This window comes from Buceros rhinoceros, unplaced genomic scaffold (assembly GCF_000710305.1).
Source record: "Buceros rhinoceros silvestris isolate BGI_N320 unplaced genomic scaffold, ASM71030v1 scaffold19143, whole genome shotgun sequence".
Taxonomy (NCBI): Eukaryota; Metazoa; Chordata; class Aves; order Bucerotiformes; family Bucerotidae; genus Buceros; species Buceros rhinoceros.
The window spans coordinates 13,960-27,615 of record NW_010403245.1 but is presented as its reverse complement, the minus strand read 5'-3'; the positions used below and the strand labels follow the sequence as shown (position 1 = coordinate 27,615).

Sequence of the window (13,656 nt, the reverse complement as noted above, 5' to 3'; positions counted from 1 at the left end):
GTCCATTCACCACCACTCCCTGTGTCCGGCCATCCAACCAGTTTCTGTACTATAAAAACTATCTTAACAAAGAACTTAACTCTATTAAGTTCACATGGAACACCAGGTGACAGAAATATAAATCATGTATCAGACACATCTCATCCGTCAATGTCATCTGCAAAAAACTGTAATCCACCCTGCCCTTCATTCTTTCTTCTGCTCTGTCAAGTAAGGGATCACACTGGTGCTCTTTGAACATATAAAGTGTTTATGGTCAAGTATTTTGAGATATACCAGTTTGATTATCTGGAGGATTCTGTCTGGCAAAGTTCTTATTCATGTAACAAGGTAACCTTTAGTTGCAGCTTCACAATATGCTGGTCTTGCAGAAATTAATGAATAAGAAAGCAAAGCTGCATTGTCTTGAAGCAGCCCCACTTAAAAGGGGAAACAATCTGTAGATGTCCTACTCATCACGTGTAGAGTCCATCTTTCAGCTGTTGCACTTGGTGTTGGTGGAAGCAGAGGGTTCTCAAAACTTTTTGGTTGAACTGTGCAGAGAAATGATTTGGAGACAATTGTAGGGATGCCTCAGACCTCAAAGGTATTTGAGCAAAGGTGCAATGGACTGGACAACCCTTTCCTGCAGGCCACTGCCTAAAAAATCCTGAAGATAAAAGCAAAAGCAGGAGGGAGGTCATACCTGGTAGTTCTTCTAAGCCAGTTTATAGTAGGTTGGGGATTTGGAGAGTAGTTTTGCTCCAGTTCTTTCCAGAAATTTTATTTTTCATATGTTGGGAAGGTATGTGCTATGTGTGTACACCAGCTCAGATCATGGGTCATCGAATCAAGGTGAAGAGCTGCATGCTGGGACTGGTAATCTGAGAGAGGCTGTGTCTCTTCAGGGGTGATGAAAACTCAGATGTGCCTTCATAACAGTTTGCTCCTCTGTCCCTGAATATTCACACAATCGCTCTGAAACACAGCGGAAATAGCACACAGCACTGGGATCCTAAATACATGCATTTTGTCTCTTCTCTTAGAAGCCGTAAGGACAGTTTAGAAAGTGAGAGCTCAGCAGCCATCATTCCTCACGAGCTAATCCGCACGAGACAGCTGGAGAGCGTACACCTGAAATTTAACCAGGAGTCCGGAGCGCTCATTCCCCTCTGTCTAAGGTGAGTGATGCCGTCCTCCTCCTCAGCCTGTGCTGACATGCCGCTTCTGCCTTGTGGCGTTGTTTCACCATACAGACATGCATGCGATGGATCTTTAAAGGCCAGAGCTGAGATATTTTGCCAAAATACATTAGAAACAGATGACTCTTTGCATGTGTGTTCATCATGGTAAGATTGTTTCTCGTTCTTTTTACGTCCTCCAGTGTATTTTGAGTGCTGAAACAGGACAGGGTTAGTATAGGGATTTTTTTATTAGTCTGGTGCTGGCAACCCTGTGATAGAGAAGGGATGTTTTACTGTATTCTGTCAAAGAAAACTCGTCAGTTGTTAATTCTGGCTTATGGTCTCAGGCAGAAGTGGTTGTGCAAAGCCTGTTTGCAGTCAGTTTACGCATGCAAGTGTGGTTTTTAGACAAATGATGTCACTACCATTATTGAAGGAAGAAAACATTGTATGCATACTCTACATGTTGTCTTTTGAAGGATTAGTCTGCACATCTCGCTGTGAGTGACTTTCTAGGTTTCCACAGTTTTGGTCAGCACTGTTTTTAAAAAATACCTGTGGCAAATGTAGTCCTTACTGTAAAGATGAACTGTGGGGTAGAGATAAGTGATTGCAGGTGACTGAGTAACTTTAGCTTAATGAGTTACATGACTGTAGTATCAGAGTTATCAGCAGCAGGTGCACACTTGCCTGTGCCTGTTGAGAAACCAGTGGGAAAGGTAACACAAATGTATTTTATTTTACATCTCAAATGCATGAACACTCTGTCCTGATCAGTTACCACAGCTCAGGTGACCAGCAGTAGCTCATCAAGCAACTGTGACTCTCTTAGGTGCTATGTATCTTACCTGAAGTTTTCCCCCTTGCATGTTGGAAGCTGTGCATGCGTGTCACACGTGCTCTGAGCCTAAATAGCAGAGCTGTGATTTTCCCTGTGGAAACCATTGAATGAAAACACAGGAAGTGATACTGTAAGTGGTCTTTGCTTAAGTAATTCAGGTTACATTTGTCAAGCACCAGGGCAGTGGATTACTAGGTGTTGTCACAGTACGTAAGTTTGGCCCCACTGATGAGCCTGTTTAGAAATGCATCTTCACATTCCCACATGATGTGGCATCTGGATTCTCTTCTGCAGTTTTTATCTTACTGAAAGACTGGCAGTCCCCCTGCCCTTACGTGCATCAGCACCTCATCATGGGGATGGACATGCAGTGGGATTTAGATGTATTCTACTTCTGTAATAAGGCATTGAGATGAAGAGGAGGGATAAGGGGGAACTCCCTGTTGCAGAAGGGGGCTTGCGTCCTGCTTTGTGCAGCAAATCATTTGTATATTCCCAAAAAACTAATAGTTGCTGCCTTTGAAACGATTTCCCATGCTGATGGCAGAAGCTATAGTGATGTCTCTTCATTGTGCTGTTGAACGCTGCTCACACCCTCTCCATTCCCACACATGTGTTTTATTCCTCAGGGGAAGGCTCTTACACGGACGGCACTTTACATATAAAAGTATTACAGGGGACACAGCAATCACGTTTGTATCAACAGGAGTAGAAGGAGCCTTTGCTACAGAAGAGCACCCCTACGCAGCACACGGACCTTGGTTACAAGTGAGAGAGCCTCCTTCCTTTTTCATTCCCTTTGTCCTCTGCTGTGTCCTAAAAATGATCCTGCTAAGGGCTTATGTGGTTTAAAAGTGTACCAAACCTGTATTTTCTGCTACAACGTCTCTCATAGCTCTTGTGTAATACTTTCAGTAATCATGTGCTCAAAAATAATGTTGAACTGTTACTATTTATATTAATGGAACTCAAATTGATAAGTAGTGGCTTGAAAGTTCAAAAATCATCTGTGAATACAGTAGTGTCCATTTCCTGGAATCAGCGAACTCTTTACAGGCTGTATTTACTCTTGATTTCTTCCAGAAAGGAATTTGGGGAGGCAGAGTGGAATGACCTAAACAAGAATGGAGCCAGGGCAGAAGAGCTAGAAAGCTGTAGGGCTGTGGTCCTACAGAGCCAAGATCTCAGTTTTACATCATCCCTAACAGGAGAGCAGCGCAGACAGCACTGCTGCCTTCAGTTTTAGCTCTTTCCAATTGAAAGTGATTTCTGTGACAAAAGCTCGTGGTTGCCTGAAGCACCCACACATTTTCTGCACCCAGATTTTTCTTCTCTATCACAGATTTTCCTTAGAAACTCCTCATCTGCTTGGTGTTGAGGGTCAGCCCTTCAGAGCAGTGATGCACTCATGATATGACAGTGTAGTGCTGTTCTAACCTTGAATTTCTTCATGGTTGTAAATACATTGCAAAAATGAAAAAGCCTTGGGAAACGTGTTTATGCAGAAAAGCCCGTCCCTGAGGGACTGTATGCATGCAGTATGTCTCTGCCTTCACTGTCACTGTGGTGTTCCTGCCTCCCCTTCTGTTTTGAAGGCAGGATTTGTTTCAGCATTGCAGTGTGGAAGTTAACCTTCCAGTGACTTGTTTTCAACACATTCCCCTGCCCGTGTTCATGTCTGGAGGACATCATACCTTGAAATCAGCACGACTTGTAAAGGAGCTGATCTTGGCTAGAACCATCTCGTGTGTAGGGATTTTCAAAGAGCTTGCGTGCTTTGATTGTGCTGACTGGAAAGTGCAACGCTCCTGTAATGATTAACAGCAAAGGGTCAGGTTTAAGGGTGGGTCATTTGCTCTTGGTTCCCGTGCTTGCCAACACATGATACACAGGATCTTGTGACTGTGTTAACTCCAAACATAAGAGTGTTTGTTTGCATTTACATCACATCTCAAAATGTATTGATGTGTAGAGTAGTCAGGTAACCTCTAAAGTGAAGAATGGCTATAATTAGGTCACTATTCAGACATGTAACTAATATTAACCCTTACAAACCCGGGTGCTTTTGTGCCTGTTGTTTGGTGCTGAAAATTATGGAAGACTTTTGGAGTAGGTGAGAGGGAAAGGTGGAGAATTGCTGGCTTCTGAGTGGTGGGGAGAAACAAGGTCCCTCGCTTGTCTCCTGCACAAAGTCAATGTATTGGATCTTCTTGTCTGATGTGACTGGCTCTGCTGCTGGCTCCGGCCAGTCCAGCGATGAGAATGAAGGAGGACAGACTGGGTAGGGGAGGAGGGGAGGCTAAAACCAGCCTGGGACAACAGCAGGAGCACCCAGTTGTGTGAGATACATGTGGGAGTGTCTGAGGCTCTTGGCTTAATACGCAGTGGGAGACTTGATCTGCGCTCAGCAGTCCCTTGTGGTGTTGGGAGGGGAGGAGGGTGGTTCACATGGCTTTGCTTCAGAAGTGAAAGAAATTGCGGTGCATGAAATTTCCAAGGAGGCGAGCTGTGTTTGGTTTAGTCCCTCACAGCCTGGGCTGGCCGAGTTGGCAAGTCCTGCAAAGCTTTCACAGCAAAGCCCAGAGAGGATTTTCTTCCTCCCTCGTTTGGGACCCCAGGCACAGCAATGAGCTCCAAGGAGAGTTGGTGGCTGAAAACAGATCACTGCAATGCAGGGGCTTGTGGCAAAGACAAGTAAATGGATGGACTGTGGAAAAGAAGAGAAATGGTAGGCATCTCCTCCTGTGGACTTTTTCCCTATCTTAGGGGAGAAAGAATCCTGAAAAATCCTGGCCTCAATTCTGCAGCAACTAGAGACTGACTTCTCTTGAGCCTGAGCTTTGGTGCAGTGAAAGCCCAAACCTGCAGACTAAACACAGTACCTCCTGTTTACATCTCGTGGGCAGGAGTGGAGCGTGTCCAAGGTGGAACAGGCCAAGAGCTGCTGCAGAGTGTATCAGCCCCTGCTGCCCAGGCTGAGCAATGAGCTGAGAGTCGCTGGGCTCCAGTGGAAGGTTAGGAGATGACAGGAGTCTGGCAGGTCCCAGCACCATTCCTACCAGACAGATGTCCATATCACCACCACAGCTGGTACTCAACTGGAGCCATTTTAGCAGTCTCAGCAGAAAAGGCCAGGAGTCGTTAGACCACGGAGATCGTACGCCCCATTTCTATCAACAGTCTTTCCAGGTCATGTGCGAGGCACGTTAGTAGGGGAAGCCTGTTCTGCTGCTGCCCATGCTCTGGGGATGATTAGATTATTTTATTCTCCAGAGCTGTCAAATTGGCACCTTTCCCAAGTACTTGAATTTTTTTTTCTCATTTAAGTAACATTTAATTAGTTCTAAGAAGCTAAATTCTATTAAAGGTCTAAGCATGTCAGGCTGGTTCATTTCTGAACTTCTTCCACTGTGTCACATATTGTTGAATAGGGAAATTGCTTTGACTCAGAAGTGTACAAACATATTCAAGAAGTCCTCCTTGTTAACACTAGACTCTTGTTTATATGCTAGTTACGGTAGCAAAGTCTCTGATGTGTAACACTTGCATTAACATTACACATGATCAAAGGCTTCCGCAATTCTTTCTTCCGCTCCCCCTTCACCCAGTGCTGTGACAGCAGAGCCCCCACACCTTCTCCCAAGCCCCTCCCCTTTCCAAAGGGTAGATGTTCCAGATGCACAGAGAAAGGCTGTGCAGGAGATGTCTGGCCCCATGTTGGAGGGTTAAGGATGCTGGTCATGTAGACAACTGACATTAACTGCCCCACAATGACATTCGTATTCATGGTGGAGCATCCAAGGTTCTTGGTCTAACATCTGAGCTGTGCCAAGCATGCAGTTCCTCACAGATCAACCTTGTTTGTCTCTAAACCAAGCCAAATACCCAAAGCGTGGTGAGCTTGTGCGTGTGTTCTCCCTCCCTTACACTCCAGCAGATGATAGAGATGCTCTGTTGAAATGTGTTACTGATCAAGCCCATCCCAATAAAGTTGCCTGAGCCTTTAATACATATTAATATTATCCTGGGGTAGTTTGTGTCAAAGCCTGTCAGCATGCATCATCCTTTGGGAATTACCATCATTAAGTCTCCAGTGATGGGAGTCAGGACATGCTGCTGCAAAGCTCCTCTGCTTTTATGTAAAGCTCTGCCTCTCTAGCACAAAGCAGACTGTTCTCCCCTCCTACCTTGCTCACCTGGACTACTTACTCTCCCCAGAGGGGAGAAGGAGGTTTGTTTAGCACTGCCTTTAGATAATTTCTGCTTCTGCTGCTTTAGGCAGTCATTGTTCTAGGAGAAGAGATGACACTCAGGTCTTTGATCATGTGCAGCGTACATGTTACACATCAGACACTGCTGCAGACTCTGACACATGAGCCAATACAGTGCAGTAAAAACAAACCTGTAGTTAAAGAGTCCTCATTAACTGCGAAATCTAGCACACAGAATTTAAGAAATATCTCTGCACTTTAGCCTTGCCCCTGTTACATGTGTGTTTATTTTGATACTCTACCTAACTGAAGAATCGTACATGTTTTTTTAGAAAGCCTGCTGCCTCATTCAGTTCTCAAAGATGCAGCATGTTTGGGGGATGAATCAGGGGTGTGGAGTAAAGTAGACTCTTGCCCATAGGATTTCCACTTTGTTCGTTTGTCAAAATTAGAAGCTGTGTAGTGAATGAGGCAGGTAATTGCAGAAAATCACACCAGTCCTGTGGCAAAGCCTGTAAAATATTGCCCTGGAGAACTGGATCCTGTTTCTGCCTCTACTCCTCTGTTCTTTCTCAGTGCTTTCTCAATCCAGGATCTTAAGCTAAAATCTTCTCATGTGGCAGCTCAGTTTGTGTTTCCTGGATGCTCTCAGGTCTCTCAGCTCGAGACCTGAAGTCTGATCTGTGTTCCCAGTGGCAGGAAGAGGCCAGGAGGAATTCCTCTGTGGATTCCCCAGTGCCCTCGAGAGCTGAGTGGGCTGAAAAACAGGGACCTGCAACTCTTGAGACGAGCACACCCAAGAAGCAGACGTTCAGATTCAATTTTCTCTTTGCTCGTTTTCCCATGTCTGTTCAGGAAAACCTTCTTCCAGTCATCCTGCGAAGATTAATTTGGTGCTTGCCAAGCATCCCAACTCCACATGTGAACACCAGAAACAATTTCAGGAAGAGATTAGAATTAGTTTTTGCAGGTCAGGAGAGAGAAGGGATCTTTCTGGAGTAGGGGGTTATCCCAGGAGCCGAGGACCCACACTGGGCTCCCTGCTCTTGCAGATTTTCTCAGTGGCTTTGTTAAGTCTCTTAGCTTCTTTTAGCCTTCCTCCCTCATCTGCTGCATGGAGAGGAGCACTTCCTTGCCTCGCAGAAATGTGAGGCTGATCACGTCAGAGGCTGTGAGAGTGGTAAGGACAGTAAGGTTAGGTCTTCCAGTGTAATCTGTGCTGGCAGTAGTTGGATGGAGTGTACTAAATAAAGGGGAAGAGAGTAGGAGGGAACAGGGAAGCAACTTGAATGATAATGAAAAGAAATGATGACTAATGCTGCACTCAGTGAGCTGAACCATCCTGAGGACTGAGCAGGGCATAGGTCTTCTGGGAGAAAAACTGCAGGCAATCCTGTGATTACAGATCTGTTTTGTGAGGCAGACGTACGCTGAGGCCAAATTAGCATGGCGCAGGCAATCTCTGTGCAGCCATTTCTGAAGTTTTGTATGCCCCATGTCACTGGTCTCTGAGTGCAGAGGGTTTTTTTCCAGGTAATTTACTTGGTTTCAGGACGAATCCTGTTAGGCAGATGGAGGCTATGGTTCATTTGCAGTTGGTACCCTCCAATTCTCAGCACAAGGTCTGTGTCCCTACGTGAGCTGAGGAGCTCACAGCGGTGGTGGGGTATTATCCTAGCCACTGCTGGAGGACGCTCTTTGCTTTTGCTTCCCGTGCCACTAGGTTCACAACATCCAGCATGTGGATGCTGGGGATGTGGAAACGGGTTTCTCCTTCACTGTCCCTGGAGTTGCCTCCGGCTTTCGCCTCTGCCCTTCATCCTGTTTTCCTGTGTCTCCATCTTCCCCTCATCCTGGCCCATCTCTGCTTTCCTCTCCTTCCCTTCATTCAAATTGGCAAATTCCTTCGCCGCCTCCTCCACACAGCCTGATTTCCAGCAGAAACGCTGAGAGCACTGGAGAGTTTCCCTGCCTTTAGTCCAGATGTGCCTGGTGCCATAGCAATTCCTCACTGTTTGGAGGAATGATAGGAGGGAAAACTGCTCCTTAGCTGCCTCTGCCCTGTGTTTGGGGCAGAGCTGCCTTGGGCTGGAACGTGCTCAGTGAAGAAGTGCTCTTACTTACATTTTTCTGCCTTTCCCTGAAGGGCTGTGGACAAACAGTGACTTTGAGAGGCTTCTGACTCGGCAAAGTATTTGCGTGATCAGGAGGAAGACTTTCCCTTGAACTCCAGAGCATTTTTTGCTAATCTTCATCGCCCGGCTTGTAACGTGCTTTGTAACACAATGATCATATGCATTCGTTAGTACTGTCAAAAAATACTTTTTCCAAAATACCTCTCTGAGATAACTTGGTTTTTTTCCCCTAAAAACCTTAAAAAAAAAAAATCAAACCCAAGGCATCCAGCATGGAAAAAGAAGTTGAGGCTTAGGACAGCAAGGTCAGGCTTCACATAGAAAATGTTAAATGCGCCTGTAGGCAGGATAGGTACATGGAGGCTGTAGGAAGCATCCAGCATGCAGGAGCTATCAACATGCACTATCTGTGTTGGCAGTCATGGAGGGGGTGGGGATTACTGTGAGCAGGGTCATGGGAGACAATCCGTTCTTTTGGCTTGGCAACCTAAGTGAAAAATCTGGGAAAGAAGATCAGACTGAGACCAATCTTTAAGTATTTTCAGTTTTTCATGCTGAAACAAAAGCCTTAAAGAGACCAAAAGCTGAAAAAAAGATCCTTTTGTGTTGAATGAAACCAGAAATAGAAAGTTTTCCTCAATAAAAACAGGGGGGAAAAATCAGCTTTGCAGAATGGAGCTGGAGTTGTTAGAAGTTTTGCCTTCTATAATCAGTATTTGAGGAATAAAACACGTAGGATATGAAGAACTCCTCTTTTATTCCTTTTATTTGATCCCCTATTTCTACTTATTGGCTTTATGGGCACCACAGCTATAGGGTATTTTGGTTCTTCCTCAGCTCATCCAATTGGAATTGTTCCACATCATATAAAGCACTGAATTAGTCACAGAGACAGAGAGCACAAGAGAATGACTCTGTTCCGGTAGAGTTAGGACATTCCCCTGGAAATGAGCACATCTGTTTCTTCTCTCTGCTATACCACATGTTAAATCATTTATGTACATTGGCATAATGGCAGCAGCAGAAGTTCAAAGCTACATGCGTGAGATGCTCACTTGTAAGTGGCAGCTATGGGTCAAGTCTTCTCCTGAAGAGATAGGGATTGACTTTTGGTCTCCCCGAACTTGAATAGATGTGTTATGCCTATCTTGGAGACTTTGAGGACAACATCCACAAACTGGTTTAGGTAGTGTACAGCTACAATCTGCTCTTCTCCAAAGCAGTTTCACGCATCTACCCTGAGAAAAACTTTTTCAGAATCTTCTGCATGGCTTCCCCCAAACTCGTGAGCAGGTCCAGGAAACACTTTTCCAGTAAGTTTATTTTTTGTTCCTCAAACACTCTCCAATACCTCGCTACATTATCCCTTTGTGTTCCTCTTCCTTGTGGCTGAATGAGACACTGGCAGAAACATACACTAGAGTAGAAATGGCCCGTTAGGTCATGACAATCCTCCCTGTATGAGCTCTCCTGCAGCATGTTCTCTAGTACTTTGTCCAGGCTAGTTTTGGATGAGTCAAGTTCTTTCATCCTTCTTAAGCTGGCTGACTACCCTGCCGCCTAATGCCCCTCCCTTGCTACTCAAACTACATTTTGGCTGCTTTGTGTAGATTTACTTCCACCCACTTGAAGCATTCCCTGAAATGCCTGTTCCTCCTTTGCTTTCTCACTCTGAAAGAATTAGTATTGCTTGTTGTCTTGGCTCCCTTGTCAGCCCTCTCCTCAGCTGAGCTAGACTTCATGTGTTCACTCAAAGCAGCCCTGCCTGCATGACAGATCTCATAGGCTGGGCTCTGAGGAGCTCTGGGATCCCAGGATCAGTCTTGTAGTTGGGAAAGTTGTGGAGATATCCCACAAGGTCGATATCTTTCAGCGTCATCCTATGCTTCCTCTTTGGGGATTGTAACATTGCAGTGTGAAGCAAGAGTGTCCCTGAGGCATCTGTGAGTGGATGTTTTTCCAGTGTATCTCCTGGAAGAGCAATAGTGGAATTGCCCATCAAAGGTGTTAGTTGCAATACTGGTACCTTTCAGGCTGTAATGAGAGCTGTGATGGATTCAGGCAGCAAGGTGGCCCTTCAGACAGTGTCAGGGCTGGGCACAACATAGAAAGATGCAACATCAAAGCCTCTGCCGTGAACCACTTGCAGTCAAAGCAAAGCAGTGCAAAGAAGGCCAAGCCAAGGGGAGAGCAGAGAGATGGGCTGGGGATACTTGCGGCACAAAGCACGATTTAACAAGAGGTTTCGTTCAGAATGTTTCATTGCAGTGGGAAATGGTGATGCACTTCAACTTTTGCTTAATTCCTGTCAACAGGAATTAAGCTGAAATATTTTCAGGGCTCCTAAAATTTGCTGGGTATTTTCAGATGTAGCAGATGACATGTGGCCTAGGGTACAACTGCTCCACCCATTCCAGGTATAGCACTTGGATGGATGAAGTTTCTTAGAAGGGTTGGTATGGTTTACGTAGGGGGTTATTGCAATGTGTCCTTACCTTCTCTGGCTGAGCCATACAAGCCAGCTCTGTACTAAGTCCATAACTAATAAAAAATTGTTTCCTTTCTTTGACAAACCTGCTAGAAAAGCAAGTGGCAGTGTTTAATGCAAACAGAGCACTAGGACAAAGTGTGGGATTGTTTGTTTTGTTTCTAGGTAGGCAAGAAAATTGCCTATTATCAGTAAAAGCTTAATTGTCCCTGGGCAGTCGCTTGTCTCTTGCCATGGACCAAATGTGTTTCCTGAAGTTGGGCAGAGCTGCAGCTCGATTCCTAGCTCAGCTTCTGAGGGTCTTCCTTCATCAAAGACTTGCGAGCTGTGCCAACCTTTCAACATCAGTGCGACCTCTGGCCCCAGCCAGCCTTTCCTGAGCTGAGAATTTCAAGCCCTCGTGGTAGGGTTGAACCCTATAGTGAGAATTGGGGTGTTAACTGTAGGGTGGTACCTATAAGCTAGACTATAAAGTCTTTAATGTTTTACTAAGTACCAGTTGCTTTCAAAGTCAGCCGAGCTCATCTGGAGCCCCACGACCTTGAGTGCATTTTTACATCTCACCTGTTTTCATACGCTTGCAGCAGGGTACCTGTAATGAGACACGATACAGGTTTCTCAACTATCTGCGGGTATGAAAGCTTCAACACTGAAAGCTTCAACACAAGCTCCTTCAGTTGACCCGTAGGTAAGCCCTGTCGGTAAGAAGTAGGTTTCTGCAAGCTCAGGTGAGACTTGCCACGAGAGGGAGACATCATGCACGCAGCTTGTGTGTTCCCTGAACACATCCACCAGAATAAGACAGCCTAGGCTGGTATTTTGTAATGTGTCTGGACACATGCAGTGGTTAGTCAAGTGGTGAGAACCCAAACTGTGGACCTCGGTTGTGCTGTAGGTACCTGTGATAGAAAACAGGCACTTATCTTTTGGCTAGTCATCATCTGCCAAGCATCTGCAGCATGACTAACAGCCACAAAGCACTCAGAAAATGGAATCTAGATCTGCTGGCGGTGGGATAGCATGTATCCAGGCCTCTCTGGGTCGGGTCAGGGAGATGCTGGTATGAGCAGGACTGTGCTGAAGGGGATATTTCAGATACCCACAGCTGGCTGGCGGGGCCGTTCCTTGTTCATACTTCAAACAGCTATTACAAAGGCTGAGCTACACTCTGTAACCAGCTTCGGCAGGCTGGGCTGGCGGGAGTGTTTGCACAGAGCTGTGAAAACACAGCGCTGCGAACGCATGGCCACTGCAGCACCCAGGACACCCACCGCCACTTGGGAATGCTCCTTCACTTCCTCAGCACCAGCTGAGAGATTTCGTGGGAGAAAAGGCCTATTCAGTGCCCAGGGGGCGGTTTCGTTTGCCCTCCAGATCGCGTTGGCTTTTCCCGTGGCTGCAGCTCTACAGCGGGGCTCTGTTTTCCTTTGGGAAGGGAATAAGCTGCTTCATCATTGTGATCTCTGTACAGTGTCCTGTTGATAAGATCCGCTAATAGCATCGGAGGAAAATTCTAGATTCAGGTCTGAAATATAAAGTGAACGGGACCTATTTGTTTAATTTGAGCTTCTAAGGTTTAAATCCCAGAGGAAATTAAATTAGGTGCCTAGAGCAATGGCAGTCTGTCATGTTTATTTGCTGGGAATGTCACCTTTAATATCATGCACATATAACGTGTGTGTGTTAATGTAATGGAGTATCATACTGTGCAGGAGCAGGCATGCTACAAGAACTGGAAATCTGAAATATTGTGAGGGAAGCTGAGATGGGATTGGATTTATACTCATCCTCCAGAGAAGCAAAGACCCCCTCACCAGCATGAAAGTGGGTTTGCTGACTGCAGGTAGGGATGGCAGCCTGATCTAGGAGCACAGGCCTTGATGCTCTTGGGCCATTTTGATTTGGCTTCTAGGAGGAGAAGTCTTGTCTAGACATGAATCCAGGATGACAGTACTTCTTACTTCAAAGCCCTTGTCAGCACGTGGTGTGCTGTGGATGCGTGCCTTCCCCCTGCATCCTCAGGAGAGCTCAGGAGTGCCAGTGCCCTGTGCCGAGGGACATGGCTGTTTGCACAATTGGCTACACCTGCTTTGGAGACTCCCTTCACAAAGGGGAACAGGTCTCCCCAGCAGCATGGGCTAGTAGGGTTTGGGGTGGGGTTCTCCTACTTGGGTCGTTACAGATTCGCTCTGAGTGACACACTGTGTGAACATCACTGCAGCAGTTTGTCACTGCAGCCTATGATGCCTGTCCTTCACCAAAGTTAACTGTCTGTGCAGGGCTTGCAGAATGGCACTGTGATCCTTTCTCGGCATGCTGTGTAGAGCAGGCTGCCATTGCTTTGATCCCACAAACACAGTCCATGAGACAGATAGGCTAAGGATTCCTGTCCCACTCCACTTGTCAGACCCTTCAGGGAGCCAGTTCAGCTCACTACATCAGTGGAATTTGTGGGGTTTTTTTCACAACTTTGGATTTCCAAAATTTGCTGAGAGAGGGCAGTGAGCTGCAGATGGGCTCAGCCATTTCAGGGGCTTGCACCCCAGGTTGGTGCTAGCCACAGTGCTCCACGTAGGTTTGTGCCTGCTCTGGGAGTCCGTGGCTTAGCCGGGACCTGACCAGTCCCTCCCTTCACTCTCTCCACCCTTTGCTGTTTACCCCTGCCTACCCTGTCTTGTTTTCCTCCAGACTCAGAGCAGCTGGCTGACTCACACACGTGGTTCCCATTTCTCTCCTGCCTCTGGTACCTTGGGAGCGCCCAGGGGTCTTCCTGCTGCGCTTGTCTTCCAGGCCCCCTTCCAAAGCTGCAGCTCCTCAT

At 46.3% G+C, this 13,656-nt stretch overlaps 1 protein-coding gene across 1 annotated transcript in view; it reads left to right on the top strand.

Moving 5' to 3' along the window:
• Positions 1-1,025: 1,025 nt before the first annotated feature.
• Positions 1,026-13,656, top strand: part of LOC104490636 (suppressor of fused homolog) — a gene marked incomplete at its 5' end in the record, with an annotated part of 18,825 nt that continues 6,194 nt past the window's right edge. Inside the window, 2 exons of the mRNA XM_010132949.1 lie at positions 1,026-1,160; positions 2,634-2,772. Of these exons, the coding sequence (XP_010131251.1) occupies positions 1,026-1,160; positions 2,634-2,772 (274 nt within the window). The remainder of the gene's footprint in view (positions 1,161-2,633; positions 2,773-13,656) is intronic.